The sequence below is a fragment of the Schistocerca serialis genome, chromosome 8 (genome assembly GCF_023864345.2).
Source record: "Schistocerca serialis cubense isolate TAMUIC-IGC-003099 chromosome 8, iqSchSeri2.2, whole genome shotgun sequence".
Taxonomy (NCBI): Eukaryota; Metazoa; Arthropoda; class Insecta; order Orthoptera; family Acrididae; genus Schistocerca; species Schistocerca serialis.
The window spans coordinates 632,188,163-632,205,513 of NC_064645.1; the positions used below are offsets into that span (position 1 = coordinate 632,188,163).

General features: G+C 44.5%; 1 protein-coding gene across 1 annotated transcript in view; it reads left to right on the forward strand.

The window, feature by feature from the left end:
* The window catches only part of LOC126416347 (phospholipase A1), a gene marked incomplete at its 5' end in the record, with an annotated part of 318,243 nt that overhangs the window by 218,415 nt on the left and 82,477 nt on the right, over positions 1 to 17,351 (forward strand). Inside the window, one exon of the mRNA XM_050084026.1 lies at positions 9,770 to 10,039. Coding sequence (XP_049939983.1) covers positions 9,770 to 10,039 — 270 coding nt within the window. The remainder of the gene's footprint in view (positions 1 to 9,769; positions 10,040 to 17,351) is intronic.

The following is a 17,351-nucleotide window of genomic DNA, read 5'->3' on the forward strand; positions in this document are numbered from 1 at the left end:
AACTTGAGAAGAATAACGCTTTGTGGCCTTTGATTTGCTCAGAAGGAACAGTTTCGATGCCTTAAATAATTTTCTACTTACCCCATATTTTACGTTCCGTCCGTATCGTGCATCCAATCTAACGAAATTATCAATCACTGTACATGAACGGTTCAAGTTCATGTCAGTTTGACGATTAGAGAGTCCCGTTACATTGTACGCACCATGTTTTTTTTATTTTTTCATCTCATGATAAGTGTTTTGTGCATGGCAATGTCATAATCGTGTTTTACGTACACAACACGCACTAGTGATGTCTGTTTCCTATCTACAGTAAAGGTACGTACACACTCGCTAACACCATATAAAGCTGACTACCTTTGTTCTGAGTTCCACCCTCTGCCACAAGAATCAGTGACGTTATATACTGCTCTGCTGACATCAAATGCGATGTCATTTGACTGCATTTGTCAGTATACTGGAGCTCAAACTATTACATATACACTGTGGACAAGTATTCCGTCCGACAGTGTCTATTTCCCTGCAAATATCAGTGACTTTATTGACCCTGACACCAACTTATTTGTAAAGTATGGAGAAACGGCATATCTAGTTAAAAACGGCGTAAAAATGCTTTTCGTGGCACATGAATATACACAGCTTAGAGGAGCCTCGAACCTGCAACACACTGCTTGCTAGTCGAATGTGCTACCACTACGCCACAGCCCAACTTTAGATTCGCAGCCCTTCTTCACTGCATTTATTCATTTTTGTCGCCAGTACTGAACGACACTATTTGTACAGTGGTTTTTGCTGTTCGGATGTTGTATTTGAGCAAACGTGATTAGTGTTGGCTGCGCACACTAATCCCCTTACTGCTAATGTCTTTAAAAATCACTGCTCAGTGTTCGGTAAGTCTTCCAGCACAACCGAGTGTCTATGATCTAGAGCTCTTGCATCACGGCAGTGGCCTATGCAGGCAGCGAAGAAATCGTTGCTGCTGTTCCGCATACGTACCGCGCCCGCAGCGCTTTTCGAAGCCTGTCGCCCTGCTTCGTAGCATTCTAACGTTGCGGAGGAAATGAAACATCGGTCTTACGTGACCAAATAAATTATGGCACGTTAGAAACGGATATTAATTCAGCTTAAACGGATGTAAAACACTGCGTATTATCGTTTTGATTAGTACGAACTGTCATTAAAATTAATCTAAAATACTAAAATGTTGCATCCTATCACAATATTTAGTAATTCTGTGCTTTTGTTTATGTCGTACTTAAGTAACAGCGCTATACGATCAAAGTGCCTGCTGTTGTAAAGAAAGATTAAAACGTAACGTCCTGTCGACGAGGACCTCATTAGAGCCGGAGTGCAAGTTCAAACTGAAAGAGGGTGGAGAAGAATCTGTTGAAACGAAGTACCCAGGTATTTGCCTTACTGCTTATTCGAAACCAAGAAGAAAGTTACAAATAAAGAGATGGCTGGCCTGAAATTGAAATGGCTCCTCGCTTAGTACTTGCAGAATATGAGTAGTGTGAATTGCTTTAAGTCGTGACGTCCTTAATATTTCGATATGGGATATTTAAACGTGATTTTCAGTAATATGCATAGTACTGTTCTATATATACACAGATACACGACTTCAGTCACATTGATATGACCACCGCGTATGTACGACGTCAGCGTGCAGTAACCACTCACAGACGGTAGGCGGCAGCACTAGCAGTGGAGGGTACATAGAGCATGTCAGAATACCGAAGAACAACGCAGTCGTAGTCGTCATTCGGAAACAGAGCGATTTATCTGACGTACGAAAGGACACGATCATTGGCTTTTGTGACAACAGTGGAAGCATTTCCGAAATGGCTACGTTTGTAACCTCTTCTCATGTCGGCATGATGCATGGCATAATGCTGCTATCCAAAACGACAGGGATGAATGAACGCCCCCCCCCCCCCCTCCAAATTCTATAAGTCCCTCCAGATCCTCAAGCGCCATGCATTCTGCATCGCTTCCTTGTATGCCTCCTGTCCCCCATGCGGATCCTCTATGACCTGATTCCTTTCCCCCATCTGCTCCTTTTCCTCGAACATATCCGTGTCCTCTGCAGCTCCCGCCGGCTTGATGCCCCTCATCCCCTGGTTGCTCCTCTCAACCCCTGCCCTCTGCTGTTGTGTGCCCCCTACCCTCCACCTCTACACACTTCATCTCCTTCAGGTGGCTTCCATCAACTCCCCTCCTGGATGATGCCCTCTCCCCCGCCATTTATCCCTCCTATCAACTCTGATTCTCACCTCCCCCTCCCTCCCACTGTCCTTTTCCTCGGCTCCCTCTTCCCCCTCTCATCCTGTTTTTTTTCCCACCTAGCCTCTCTGTGACTCCCTTCCCTTCCCTCCCCCGAGTCCTTTTGCTTTCCCCTCCACTGCCTTCCCCACTCTTTCTCGCATCCACCCTGCCACTCTTTTTCTATGTCCTCTCCCTCCATCGACTCCCCCTCTTTTTTCTTTTCCTCTCCTCCCCCCCCCCTTCCATTTTTTCCCCCTCATCGGTCCGGATCCTCCCCCGCCCCCATCTGCCGCCCTGCCGCCTTTATGGTGCTGTTCTCAGTGAATGTTCAGTGTTGTGCGTCGCCTGTCAGTGTTACAAACAGCCACTGTACTGTCGCTAGTTGTGTTTTTTTTATCTCATGTGAACAGAAACCAGACTATCTCCGTGTTTTTCAATTATGCCTGTCTGCTTACTGTGTGTCTTTATCCGCATAGTCAACGCCCTGCTTTTATGTTTAAACTTCCACAACTGCAGCCATTTTACAGTTTTTTGCAATGTCGCCGTTTTATCACCTGTTTATATTGTCATTATGTTTTTTAACTTTTCTGTAGGCTGTAGAGTGGCATATTACGCTCCTGCCACCCCCCCCCCCCCCACTCCGGGGGGAGGGGCTGATCAAATGCAATAAAGAAAAAAATAAGGGGGTGAACGATGGGCAAACTTTTGAACAAGTGCGCGGCCAGATGAACCAAGGAGCTACCAACAGTGTCTCCTAAACGACCGTTCAGCAACGTTGCCGTGCACGGGCCTCGAGTGGTGACAGGTGGCCTTTACAGAAGAACCACCTTTTATTCTCCATCGGACAGACGACCGCTGGTGTGTACGGCGTAAAACGCCTGAAAGCAAATACCCTGCAGCAGTCGTCGGGGAATGTTTTCGTATAGCTCCACAATTTCCAGATTCACTCTGCACAAGCAACTAAATATTTCAAAATCGAAAGAGGTACTTTGTCTCACAGCAGGGATATGTTGTGTTAATGTTATGACTCAAACTTTTCGTAAGAAAAGAAAAAAAAAAACCAACCTGAAAATGTGTCAGTTTGTGGCCTGCTATGGTCTATGTCTAAAAGGGAGTAGACCTGGAACGGCTCTGTGCGAGGAGACTTACGAGCACCATATGCGAAAAGTTTCATTATCATTGTTATTAATGCTTACTATTCTCTTTTCTCCAACTACTTACTGTATGCCGAAAAAAAATTCTTCTTTAAAACTGTAGTTGCTTCTACGTCAGTCCATTTTTGGGTATTGTGTAAGTGTGAATAGCTTCAGGAGCAAGTTGTCTGATCGCTACTACGTGTTTGCTTACAAATGGGAAATCTCTTCTCCTGACCGTGGGACTGTGACATCTGGCGCTGTTGTCTAGTCAACATTTGTCCAAGTTCCACACATGTTATATAGTTGACGTTCTCTTCGAAGGAGTTTTCCAATGCAACAAAAAAATATGTTATCGGCGTCGTAATTCGATAGCTATAAACGTTAAAAATTACATGCGTACATTATAAAATTCGACGCATTGTCCGCAATAGCGTAGCAAAAACCACCCCTCGATTTATTTACTTGTTTCAGATTCATTTGGGGTGCCTGTCTTAGTTGACATATGCTTCGTAACCCATCCTCACGCAGGGAATGAAAGCATCCGTGACCCTCGGTCTGATCGAGTTTTGTGATGTCACAACGTGGAATCGCACTTTCCGCAGCATTCTGTAGCGTGAAAGAACGAATAAGGCACGTCAGGATTTTTGGTACGATTTCTTTTAATAAATTGACGGGAAACGAGATACTAGTGTTTAAAGACGTTTCGTATTTGGTTTTCGTAATATAACTTGCGTGTTACGAAAATACGCCGTTTCAGGGCAACGTTGCATTGCAGATTTATTAAAAAAAGCATCGTTCTTGTTATGATTTGTTGTAATTAAATGTCAGTTAATGACATATTGGCAATAAGGGGCTTCAGACTACCGTAACATCAAAGACATAGTAGTAACCGTGCGGTTAAAGGCGCTGCAGTCTGGAACCGCAAGACCGCTACGGTCGCAGGTTCGAATCCTGCCTCGGGCATGGATGTTTGTGATGTCCTTAGGTTAGTTAGGTTTAACTAGTTCTAAGTTCTAGGGGACTAATGACCTCAGCAGTTGAGTCCCATAGTGCTCAGAGCCATTTGAACCATAGTAGTAAATACACTAGGTCACTGTAGTACAGTGGACAAGGGATGGAGACTTGCTTCACATCCTATCTCCAAATACTTTTTTATTCACCTTCGCGATGGCTAAAAGGTTCTAGGGCTATCTTATTTATTTGACAGAATTCTGTTCTGTACTATTCGATATATGCCAAAAAGCAAATACAGCGTAGGTGCGTTACACACTAATAAATTCCACTAAGTCGTGATCGCGGTTGCGACATAACTGCAGAAGTACTAAATCTCTTACTACCCTATATGGTACAGAGTTCTGCTTAGACTGAATCAAATGTACCATTAACACAATGCGGTATTTGGTGACGCAGCATTCCTAACGATTTCAGGCGGCTGCAGAGACCAAAGACCTTGGAAATGCAGAGATAGTTACCTAACTGACCCCCTGCAGCTGGCGCACTATTGTTTAAGTGTGTGATACAGTGATTTATTGACCGTAGTGAAATAAGCGTGTACTGTAGGCAAACATTTATAATCTATGATTTCTTCTTGTATCAAATGTACCATCAAGGCAATGCGGTATTTGGTGAGGCAGCATTCCTAATGATTCAGGCGGGTGCAGAGATGATTGCCTGTCAGTCTGCAACTGGCGCACTATTTCTAAAGCGTGATGCAGTGCTTTATTGATCGTAGTGTAAATAAACGTGTACTACAAGTGAATATTTATCGCCTATGATGCATTGTTGTTCAATTTTCATCTACATAACCGAGGGACGCTGAAATAAGTAGTAATTTAACTACAGGGTTATTACAAATGATTGAAGCGATTTCACAGCTCTACAATAACTTTATTATTTGAGATATTTTCACAATGCTTTGCACACACATACAAAAACTCAAAAAGTTTTTTAGGCATTCACAAATGTTCGATATGTACCCCTTTAGTGATTCGGCAGACATCAAGCCGATAATCAAGTTCCTCCCACACTCGGCGCAGCATGTCCCCATCAATGAGTTCGAAAGCATCGTTCATGCGAGCTCGCAGTTCTGGCACGTTTCTTGGTAGAGGAGGTTTAAACACTGAATCTTTCACATAACCCCACAGAAAGAAATCGCATGGGGTTAAGTCGGGAGAGCGTGGAGACCATGATATGAATTGCTGATCGTGATCTCCACCACGACCGATCCATCGGTTTTCCAATCTCCTGTTTAAGAAATGCCGAACACCATGATGGAAGTGCGTTGGAGCACCATCCTGTTGAAAGATGAAGTCGGCGCTGTCGGTCTCCAGTTGTGGCATGAGCCAATTTTCCAGCATGTCCAGATACACGTGTCCTGTAACGTTTTTCCCGCAGAAGAAAAAGGGGCCGTAAACTTTAAACCGTGAGATTGCACAAAACACGTTAACTTTTGGTGAATTGCGAATTTGCTGCACGAATGCGTGAGGATTCTCTAATGCCCAGATTCGCTCATTGTGTCTGTTCACTTAACCATTAAGAAAAAAATGTTGCTTCATCACTGAAAACAAGTTTCGCACTGAACGCATCCTCTTCCATGAGCTGTTGCAACCGCGCCGAAAATTCAAAGCGTTTGACTTTGTCATCGGGTGCCAGGGCTTGTAGCAATTGTAAACGGTAAGGCTTCTGCTTTAGCCTTTTCCGTAAGATTTTCCAAACCGTCGGCTGTGGTACGTTTAGCTCCCTGCTTGCTTTATTCGTCGACTTCTGCGGGCTACGCGTGAAACTTGCCCGCACGCGTTCAACCGTTTCTTCGCTCACTGCAGGCCGACCCGTTGATTTCCCCTTACAGAGGCATCCAGAAGCTTTAAACTGCGCATACCATCGCCGAATGGAGTCAGCAGTTGGTGGATCTTTGTTGAACTACGTCCTGAAGTGTCGTTGCACTGTTATGACTGACTGATGTGAGTGCATTTCAAGCACGACATACGCTTTCTCGGCTCCTGTCGCCATTTTGTCTCACTGCGCTCTCGAGCGCTCTGGCGGCAGAAACCTGAAGTGCGGCTTCAGCCGAACAAAACTTTATGAGTTTTTCTACGTATCTGTAGTGTGTCGTGACCATATGTCAATGAATGGAGCTACAGTGAATTTATGAAATCGCTTCAATCATTTGTAATAACCCTGTATATTGTTCGTAGTTTCAACTACGAGAGCAAGAAAAGTAGCGCGTTGACTCTGACTTGACGTGGCGCGCTTGTGAATGTCGACAGAACTTTACCTTTGATTATTTTCTTTTAGAGAAACGTGTTTTTTACTTTATGCACTTTACTCTTTGATTTTTGTCTTATTACGATAGAGAAATTAGGTCACTGTCTAGTCTGCGATGTCATTCGAATGTGCCTACCTCGAGTGTTGATCTAAGATGGCGAGTGGCAGTCCCCTTCGAGACCACAGAGTCCCATGTTTTACTTATAATAGCAGGACACGGCACCCATCTTGAATTTAATGGCGAAGCAAAGCCACCAGTTATTTAGATATTTTAACCACGGATTACAGTTTCAGCTTGTTGACGCTTTTCTGGAGTAAAAGCGTTCCTGCAAGTAAAACGGTTTGCGCAAGAATACTGTTACGGGAGGTGGAATATAGAATGTGGAATAGGTCACAGAGTTTATAAATGGTAAAGCTTCATTAGCCAAAATCGTCTAATTTGGATCAAGACTATGAATTGTATTTATGTTAAAAACCACCACACAAAATACAGCATGCTCTTACAGAGAGACCTGATTTTTAAGAATGCTACTTTTACCTCGGTAGGATAGCTCTCGCCGTCACACTGAATATTGCGTTGTATAACAAGCCTCCATAACGTATGAAATCTTGAGATGAAATTCACACTGTAATTACTTTCCATTTTAAATCTTTCAACCAGCACACAATTTTGTATGCAGATATTAATTTTCTTTCCGTTGGCTTCCTTGCATCAACCAACACTTTTCTAAATACTGCTGGCTATTCCTCAGAACAATTTAACGCAGCTTTCACAATCAGTTGTCACTCCTCACTCGTCCGCAGCTGGAACAACAGAAGGCAGAAGGCTGCTGCTAATCCAAACTTCGTTTATTTTACTCATTTAGTTGCAGATTCTCCTTGGGCAATGCCTGTAGTTAACAATTCATATTTCCAGACAAACATCTGCGAAGTTCATTTTACAAAAAAACTGTTTAACGTACAATAGTTTCATTTTACTATGTCAGAGTGAAATTTACAGTCGTTTCTTTTACACTGCATTGCGTCATAGACTTTACATATAATTACGTACATGTACAGATTACAAGTACGACTGCAGCTTCCCTTATAACTGATCCTAGAGTTGAAAGTAACATAATGTTCATTCCAACACATTGGTAGCGGATTTCCGGTACAGACTGACCTCTTCCACACAGAAGCACGAAATAAAACGATTAAACACGTTCTTAGCGAACTAAACATTTCAGATGCTGATTGTTGCAACCCGCCCTGATGAATTCGAGGGAACACTTAAGCATCAGAATCACAATACGAAATATGGTAACATGCTCCGAATCGTCTTCAACCAAATGGGTATAGGTGAGGAACTGGATTCCTGGTGGGGGGGGCGATGGGTTGTGTCACGTTCCCGATCCTAACCTCACCTGCAAGTCATACATGAAAAATAAATCAGTACTACAGAAGAATACAACAATATGACGGCAAACATCTGGTGTCTGTTAAAAAGGAAGATCTTGAACTCGCTATGGATGCGTTCAGAAGGCTGGAACTGACAAAAATAACCAGGCAGTGAAAGATTTTGCGATGTCTCTGTTCGGGACTGCTCTTCTGTCCACGTAATTTACCCTGGAAGGAACACACATCAAGGATTTACTGAATGCTTAATTTGGGTCTGGGAAATGACGATGAGGAACCTCAGGCTGCAGAAGAAGAGAATGTGCCATGCTGAAGTGCCACCAGTTGAAGGTGACAGTGGAGGTACTATATGTGTGCTGCTGCTAAAGACTGCATATCATTCCTCATTCTTCGAATGCTGTAATTTGTGACTGCAGTTATCTGTCACCTTATTTACGTCATTTCATTGTAAGCTAGCCATTTTTGTTACTGTTTTTGTGGAATAAAATAAAAGTGGTCAGCGCTACAGAAGAATGTCAATCCTAAGGGTCCGGGTTCGATTCCCGGCTAGGTCGGAGATTTTCTCCGCACAGGGACTGGGTGTTGTGTTGTCATCATCTTCATCATCATTTCATCCCCATCGACGTGCAAGTCGCCTAAGTGACGTCAAATCGAAAGACTTGCACCCAGCGAACGGTCTACCAGACTGGAGGCCCTAGTCACACGACATTTATTATTTTATTATCCGCATTTAGTGTTTTCTTAAGTGCAATAATGGAACGAGAGTATAACCATGAAAAACACTCCCATACCGTAACACCACCCCCTCTGTACTTGACTGTTGGTCGTATTCATGACGGCACATGACGTTCTTCACGCATTCGCCAAACTCAAACACTTCCATCGGACTACCGCAGAGTATATCGTGATTCGTCACTGCAAATCACTCGTTTCCAGTCAAATGGTTCAAATGGCCCTGAGCACTATGCGACTTAACTTCTGAGGTCATCAGTCGCCTTGAACTTAGAACTAATTAAACCTAACTAACCTAAGGACATCACACAGATCCGTGCCCGAGGCAGGATTCGAACCTGCGACGGTAGCGGTCACTCGGTTCCAGACTGTAGCGTCTGGAACTGTACGGCCACTCCGGCCGGCGTTTCCAGTCATCGACGGGCGTCGCTGTTTACGCGACCTCAGACTCCACGTGGTACTGAGTACAGAAGTGTGTGCCTTATAAGGAGCTGCTCGACCGTTGCAGCCCTTTTTGCGAGCTGGACAGCTCGTAGCACTCTATAACTCACGAGTGATTTCATGTAATGCTCGAGAAACCCTCTCAGCCAATACTTGAGGTCAGTCCGGTCTTGATTTAGCTGCGGTTGTTTCTAGTTTAGCTGCGGTTGTTTCTTCGCGTGTCCTCTTCATAATCGCCTTACCAACAGTCGACGTGGGTAGCTTTGGAAGGACTGAAATACCTCTGATGGATTTGTTACTCTCCTGACGTCCTACGATTTCCTAACATTCGAAGTCACTGAGCTGTGCTGACCGACCCACCCTGCTGTTACTGCCAGTCTATGAGTACGCAACACTCGCTGTCTGATTTTATTCGGGCGGGTCCACCTCTCACGACATCTAGATATAAGTTGGACGGTACTTAGGGGAGTCCGGATACTTTTGACCAGATCGTGTGTTCCAGTTCTGTACGGCCCTGTACGCCTCTGTGTTGGCAGGCCCCGGCGCGGCGGAGTCGCTGCTGTGGAACATGGTGGACGCGCGCTACTGGCGCTGCGTGCTGAAGCGCAGCAACACGTGCCCGGACCCCGAGATACGGTTCTTCCTGTACACGCCGGAGGCCGGCTGGGCGGCGCGCCGGCAGGTGGACGTGCGCTCGGCGGGCTCGCTGCGCCGCGCCGGCTGGGACCCGCGCCGCCGGAACGTCATCATCGTGCACGGCTTCAACGGCACCGAGAGCAAGACGCCCATGACGCTGCTGCGCCGCGGTGAGCGCTCCGGCCTCGCGCGCAGCGGCCGCGGTCGCGGTCCGGGGCAGGCGAAACACCTGCACTCCCGAGGGATCTTACTAAAAGAGTCCAAGTTACGGACAGGGACTGTCTCTTGTATGAATGCATGGTTTCCCGGCGATATGAATTAATGAAATTTTCTCGGGCTTCCAGCCGCGTCAGGTGGTTAAAATCCCACGAGCTTTCGACCGTACTCTCCCCGCTCAGTGTCAAGTGGTAAGACTGACTGCTGTGTCGCCGTGGCCGCGTCGTTATATAGCCGCACTGCTGGCTGTGACGTCACTGGTGCTCTCTTACTCGCCGTATGTGGTAATGTTTTAATTCCGCGTCCGTAGCGCCCGTTTTAACATCGCGATAGCCGGGTCCCAGGCTGTGCTGAGCTGCAAACCTCCGTCCTTGCTGATGGCGTTTTCGGAGCTTTTTATTTCAATAGCTTCTTTTATGATGCTATCCCAAAGTTCCTTCGTCCTCATAACGACAGATGTTTCTTCGAATATAATTCGGTGTCCATTTTCTAAGGTGTGTTCTGCCACGGCTGACTTTTCTGGATAGCGTAGGCGTAAGCACCTCTCGTGTTCCGTCCGGCGTTGCTCCACCGTGCGTACTGTTTGGCCGACGTAGTAACAGCCTCACTGACACGGTATCTTGTACACTTCATGCGTTCCAAGCCCTAGACCGTCCTTCACAGGCCTCATGCGCTGACGAATTTTTGCTGGGGGCCTGAACACCGATGAAATGTTATATCTCTTTAGGAGCCGGCTAATCTTTCCCGACACTGGAGTGCACAAGATACCATGTCAGTGTGGCTGTTACTACGTCAGCCAAACAGTACGCGCGGTGGAGCAACGCCGGACGGAACACGGGAGGTGCTTACGCCTATGCTATCCAGAAAAATCAGCCGTGGCAGAACACGCCTTAGGAAATGGACACCGAATCCTATTCGACGGAACATCTGTCGTTATGAAGATGAAGGGATTTTGGGGATAGCGTCATAAAAGAAGCTATTGAAATAAAGACCTCTGAAAACACCATCAAAAAGGACGGAGGTTTGCAGCTCAGCACAGTCTGGGACCCGGCTATCGCGATGTTAAAACGGGCGCTACGGACGCGGAATGACAACATTACCATATACGGCGAGTAAGAGAGCACCAGCGACGTCACAGCCAGCAGTGCTGCTACATAACGACGCGGCCACTGCGACACAGCAGTCAGTCTTACCACTTGACATTGAGCGGGGACAACACGGTCGAAAGCTCGTGGGATTCTAACCACCTGACGCGGCTGGAAGCCCGAGAAAATTTTATTAAGAGAGTATCTCTATTCATAAATGTCCCTCTTGATCGCATGTAACAATATAAGGGGGGGGGGGCAGTAAGTAATGCATCACATTTTTTTCTTAAAGCAGGTTGGTTTTATTCTGGATTCCAGTACACCATATTATTCTCCACTCTTTAAGCTACAAAACCCCATTTTTCAACATAATCATAGCGACGGCCCTACACCACCTTCCTGGAAGGTCGGTATGCCCGCATGATACGACTCTACTGGATAAAATCGAAGCCAAAGTCTTGCTGCATCAATAACCTCCCCACCATCCACGTACTGCTTCCCTTGGAGTGCGTCCTTCATTGGGCCAACCATGTGGAAGTCCGGTGCGAGATCCGGGCTATAGGATGGATGAGTAAGAAAAGTCCAGCTCCACTTGGATACGCAGAATTTTGTGATGCCTTGCTTTGTCATGCAGGAGGAGAAGTTAACTTGCACATTTCCCGAGCGTAGCACAACACACTTCAGAGCTGATCGTTGCACCATGAGGGAAGACGTCAAGCAGTATAACCGCATCGGAGTCCCAGAAGGCCGTCGCCATGACATTACTGGCTGAGGGTGCGGCTTTGGATTTTTTCTTCGGAGAAGAGACGGTACGGGGGATCTCCGTGGATTGCCGTTTTGTTTTCGGTTCCAAGTGATGAAATCACGTTTCATCGCCTGGAACGATCTTCGACAAAACATTGCCACGATCAGTCTTGCAAGCAATTCCGCATCTTTGGTCCTCCGTTGCTCTTCATGGTCTTCTGTTAGGCGGCGAGGAACTGTGCGGCCACACACTCTTAAGTACCCCAACTGGTGGACGAATGGTTCAGCACTACCAACAGAGACGTCCAGTTCATCCGCCGATCAACTCGAGTGAGAGTGTCCACAGGTTCCGAAATTGCAGGAGTCACAGCTATATGCAGTCAGTCGGCAGACGGTTTGTGCGACCTTGTTGCCATGATGACAGACGCCTTGCCTAACGACTCACCGAGCTTTTGTTCACAGCCAGGTTTCCATAGACATTCTGCAAGCGCCTAGGAATATCTGCGATGCTCTGGTTTTACGCCGAAAGAAACTCAATGATAACTCTCTGCTGGGAACGTACCTCCGGTAGATACGGCATTTTGAAGCTTATGTATAGCGTAGCGGCGCCACCTACCGAAACGTCATGAAACTGTAGGGGGAAAAGCGGAAATATTCCACGATATCCCACAGTGAATTCCACATTTTTTCCAACTGAAATTGACACAGAAAAAAAAGTGTTACGCTTGTCGTAATTCACAATTTCGCCTAATGTGACAATAACACGATCAGTACACCGGAAATCCAAAAATACATAACAAATATAACAACGCTGTCAGCCATAACATACCATTAAACGTATGCTGATGTAAAAGTCAGTGTCAAGTAATATTTAATCCCAGATGCAAAATAAATGCTAGTGAAGGTCTAAGGGCGTCCTGCATTTATTCGTACACAAACCTTAGTCGGTGGAGGACGCTAGCGCTGAGGTACGTAAGTAATCAGCTTCGTATGTTCGACAGCTTAAAATAGAATATTAACGCTAATTAATTAAAATGGTTTCACGAGTGTGTCTAACAATGAAATACCATGTATTAATCCTAATTAATTAAAATACTTTCAAGTGCGTGTCTAACAATGAAAAACAATGTGTATAAATAAAATCCATACTTAAAATCAGAGTAAACTGGTATAATACCTACTAATAGAAAACCTCTTAGCAGACAAAGTAAATGAAACATGACATTGTGTGAAAGGTGAATAAATTAAACAGCAAATAACTAAATGAAGGTCTCGATGGTTGACAGCGCGTTCGGTGTGTCCAGGCGACTCCACCGCATGGTCTCTCTGTGGAATGTTTTGCTTTCATGTGGTGGTGATTCGGGGGCGGGGACCAATTTTTCCTTCCGCCGGTGGCCAGCATATGTGGCTCATTGTTTCTGATCAGACGACTGGCCACTCTGTGTAATAAAAAGAAACTGAGTGACGTTCTCATCGATGAAATCTGGAAGATGTCGTGCGACATCCACCCAGAACGATTGACAAAAAGACGACAAAGAAACAGATAGAAAGAAAGAAGGAAAAAATGTCGAGCTGCTGAGCGGACACTCTGAATGCGCTACCAGCCATCAAGACTAATAATTAAAATAATTATGTTTCGTGTATTCTCTTTTCATACAGTGTTGTGTTACATTTACTTTGTCATGCTAAAATGGTTTTGTTATAGGTATTATACCACGTTTTACATATTTCAGTGTGACTTTAAGAGTAGTTTTTGTTTCTACAGACTGTATTTTATTTTGTGCTTTATTGTTAGACATACACTTCAGCCATGTGAACCATTTCAGTTAATGATTATGAAGATTCTATTTAAGTTATTGAATATATGACGCTCGTTACTTATGTGCCTCAGCACTAGCGCCTTCTAACAGCTACAGTTTGTGGACGCGTAAGTGGAGGGTGGCCTCAGGCCGTAACTAGCAGGTATTATGTTCCTCCATGTACATATAACTTGATGTTGACAATTCTATCAGAATTGTTACGGCTGTCAGTCATGTTATATTTTTATTTATTCCTAGATTTTCTGTATATCTGGCCTTCAGCCAACTGAACATGCTATTGAAGCACTGTTGTTGTTGTGGTCTTCAGTCCTGAGACTGGTTTGATGCAGCTCTCCATGCTACTCTCTCCTGTCCAAGTTTCTTCATCTCCCAGTACCTACTGCAACCTACGTCCTTCTGAATCTGCTTAGTGTATTCATCTCTCGGTCTCCCTCTACGATTTTTACCCTCCACGCTGCCCTCCAATGCTAAATTTGTGATCCCTTGATGCCTCAAAACATGTCCTACCAACCGGTCCCTTCTTCTTGTCAAGTTGTGCCACAAACTTCTCTTCTCCCCAGTTCTATTCAATACCTCCTTATTAGTTATGTGATCTACCCATCTAATCTTCAGCATTCTTCTGTAGCACCACATTTCGAAAGCTTCTATTCTCTTCTTGTCCAAACTATTTATCGTCCATGTTTCACTTCCATACATGGCTACACTCCATACAAATACTTTCAGAAACGACTACCTGACATTTAAATCTATACTCGATGTTAACAAATTTCTCTTCTTCACAAACGCTTCACTTGCCATTGCCAGCCTACATTTTATATCCTCTCTGCTTCGACCATCATCAGTTATTTTGGTCCCCAAATAGCAAAACTCCTTTACTACTTTAAGTGTCTCATTTCCTAATCTAATTCCCTCAGCATCAACCGACTTAATTCGACTACATTCCATTATTCTCGTTTTGCCGTGGTTGATGTTCATCTTATATCCTCCTTTCAAGACACTGTCCACTCCGTTCAACTGCTCTTCCAAGTCCTTTGCTGTCTCTGACAGAATTACAATGTCATCGGCGAATCTCAAAGTTTTTACTTCTTCTCCATGGATTTTAATACCTACTCCGAATTTTTCTTTTGTTTCCTTTACTGCTTGCTCAGTATATTACTTTCTTTCTATTTTTTAACATATCCAACGATGGCAGTAAACTGAAACGCCATTGTGAATTATATACGATAGCGATATGCAGTCAAGGCACATACTTCTGAATAACGTGCGTATGTAATGATTTCTTCTGTGCAGATGCACACCAGACACTACTGATCAGGCTCGAACTCTTACGAGAATCGGCGAAATGATACGAGTAATGCGGATATGGGCAAGAATCACTACATTCATAGTTATGGATAACTTGAGAATTTGGATCTGACAGGAGGCGTGCTAGGGTAGTCTGTGCTGTTCCGATGACCACCGTGTCCGGAAGTTGCAGTGTTCAATGCATGTGCCTAGTAAACAGGACACCCAGGGTCAACTTCCAGTCCAGCACAAATTTTCAACTCTGCCCATTGATTTAAATCAATGCCCACCTGCTGCCAGTGTCTGCAATTCCTTTGTGTCTCTAAATCTTCAGCTGATTAACAGTCTGTTATATTTTTCGAGGAGGGGTCTACAATCTGTACAAAGTCATTAACTTAACCGATGGTGTTTTTATTTGGCTATAATTAACATACCAATGTATACACTACTTACACATTGGAGCTCATTGCGCCACAGCGTCAGATAACGTAGAAATTTGCACATTACGTTCAATTTTCATGTAGAGCTTGTACAAAATAGCTTGGCCCAGAAGCAGGAATGTATCCTTCTCAGAGCTGGATGGCGAGTTCATCCCTCTGTTCTAAAGGGGCAGCCGCATTGATTTGTTGTTGGCTGATTAGTTGTGTGCTTTGCCCACTAGAAGTGGTTATTTCAATTGCTCAGGCACCGATTTTCTTACAATCAGTACTCTAGTCAAGACACTACTGACTTGTCGAATTGTTGATCGTACTGCCATAACATGTTACTATCATCGTTTGCAGACTCGCTAGTTGTAGCTTCTCCACCTCTCCCCACTACTACCGTTCTACCCTCCCCTACCAACGTGTCTCCGCAGGTAGGGGCCAAGTTATTTTGTTCGTACTTTACGCATGCGTGCGAGTGTATAAATACCTGCAGTGCTGCATCTACCTACATCTACATACATACTGCGCAAGCCACCACATAGAGCCTGACGGAGGCCACCTAGTACCAATTGCCCTACTCGCAAACAGGCCGAGGGTAAAAGGCTTACCTGCTGACTTCCTATGAGCCGTAATGTCTCTTATATTCGTGGTCCTTACACGAAATGTAGGTTGGTGGAAGTAGCTTCAAACGCCGGTTCCCTAAAATTTTCTCAGTTGTGTTCTGCAAAAAGGAAGTCTTCTGCCCTCCAGGGAATCCCATTTGAGTTCATGAAGCATCTCCGTAATATTTGCATGTTGACCGAACCAACCGATTACAAATCTAGCAGCTCGCCTATGAATTGCTACAACGTCTTCCTTTAATCTGACCTAGTATGGATTACAAACACTCGAGCAGTGCTCAAGAATGGGTTACACTAGTGTTCTATATGTGGTCTCCTTTATAGATGAACCACACTTTTCCGAAATCTTCCAGTAAATCGAAGTCGACAATTCGTCTTCCTTACTACCATCGTAATATACTTGTTCCATTTCATATCACTTTGCAACGTTACGCCTAAGATGTTTAATCGATTCTGCAGTGTCATCGGCACACCGCGAATACTGTATTGGAAGATTACATGGTTGTTTTTCTCATGCTCCACGTTAACTTACATTTTTGTATATTTAGACCAAGTTCCCATACATCACAGAAAAAGATATTTTGTTTAAGTCATCTTGTATCCTCCTACAACAAAATGACGACACTTCCCCGTACACCATAGCGTCGTCAGCAAACGTCCGCAACTTGCTACCCAGCCAGTGCGTCAGGTCATTTATGTGTACAAAAAATAGAGCCGTCCTTCATTTGGTCATCGCAGCAGAGTGCCACTGCGTATTCGGCCACCAGCCGCCTTATTCCATTTCTTTAATCACAATTGTCGTGATCGTTACAATTACTGCTTTCAACTCATCCAACATTACTGTGAAACATAAAAAAATTTAAATGCAAAATAAAAATAAAAATAAAACATACACAGCTATCTTGTAACGAAACTGTTCCGTCTGTAATAGTCAGTTCAGTGACATTAGCTGCCTTACCTGCTCGCGTGTCGTACTTACAAAATGGATCATGTAGGTCGGTAGAGGTCGCATAAGCATGATGGCATACACGTGTCGAAAGTTAAAAGGTTCTGTTTCAAAAACACTGTAAAATAATTTGTTGAATTTTTTCTCAGGATATCCGTCCGTCTTTTATTTAACGATTTTTCTGACCTTTTACCTGGACGAGAGGCTGACATCGTCGAAGGGTCACCCAACAATGCTGATGATAATAGTCGAGTCCACCGTCAGCATTGTAGGGTGAATCTTTGACGATGTCAGCCATTTGTGCTGGGTTTGGCAGAACGTCAGAAAAATTACTAAACAAAC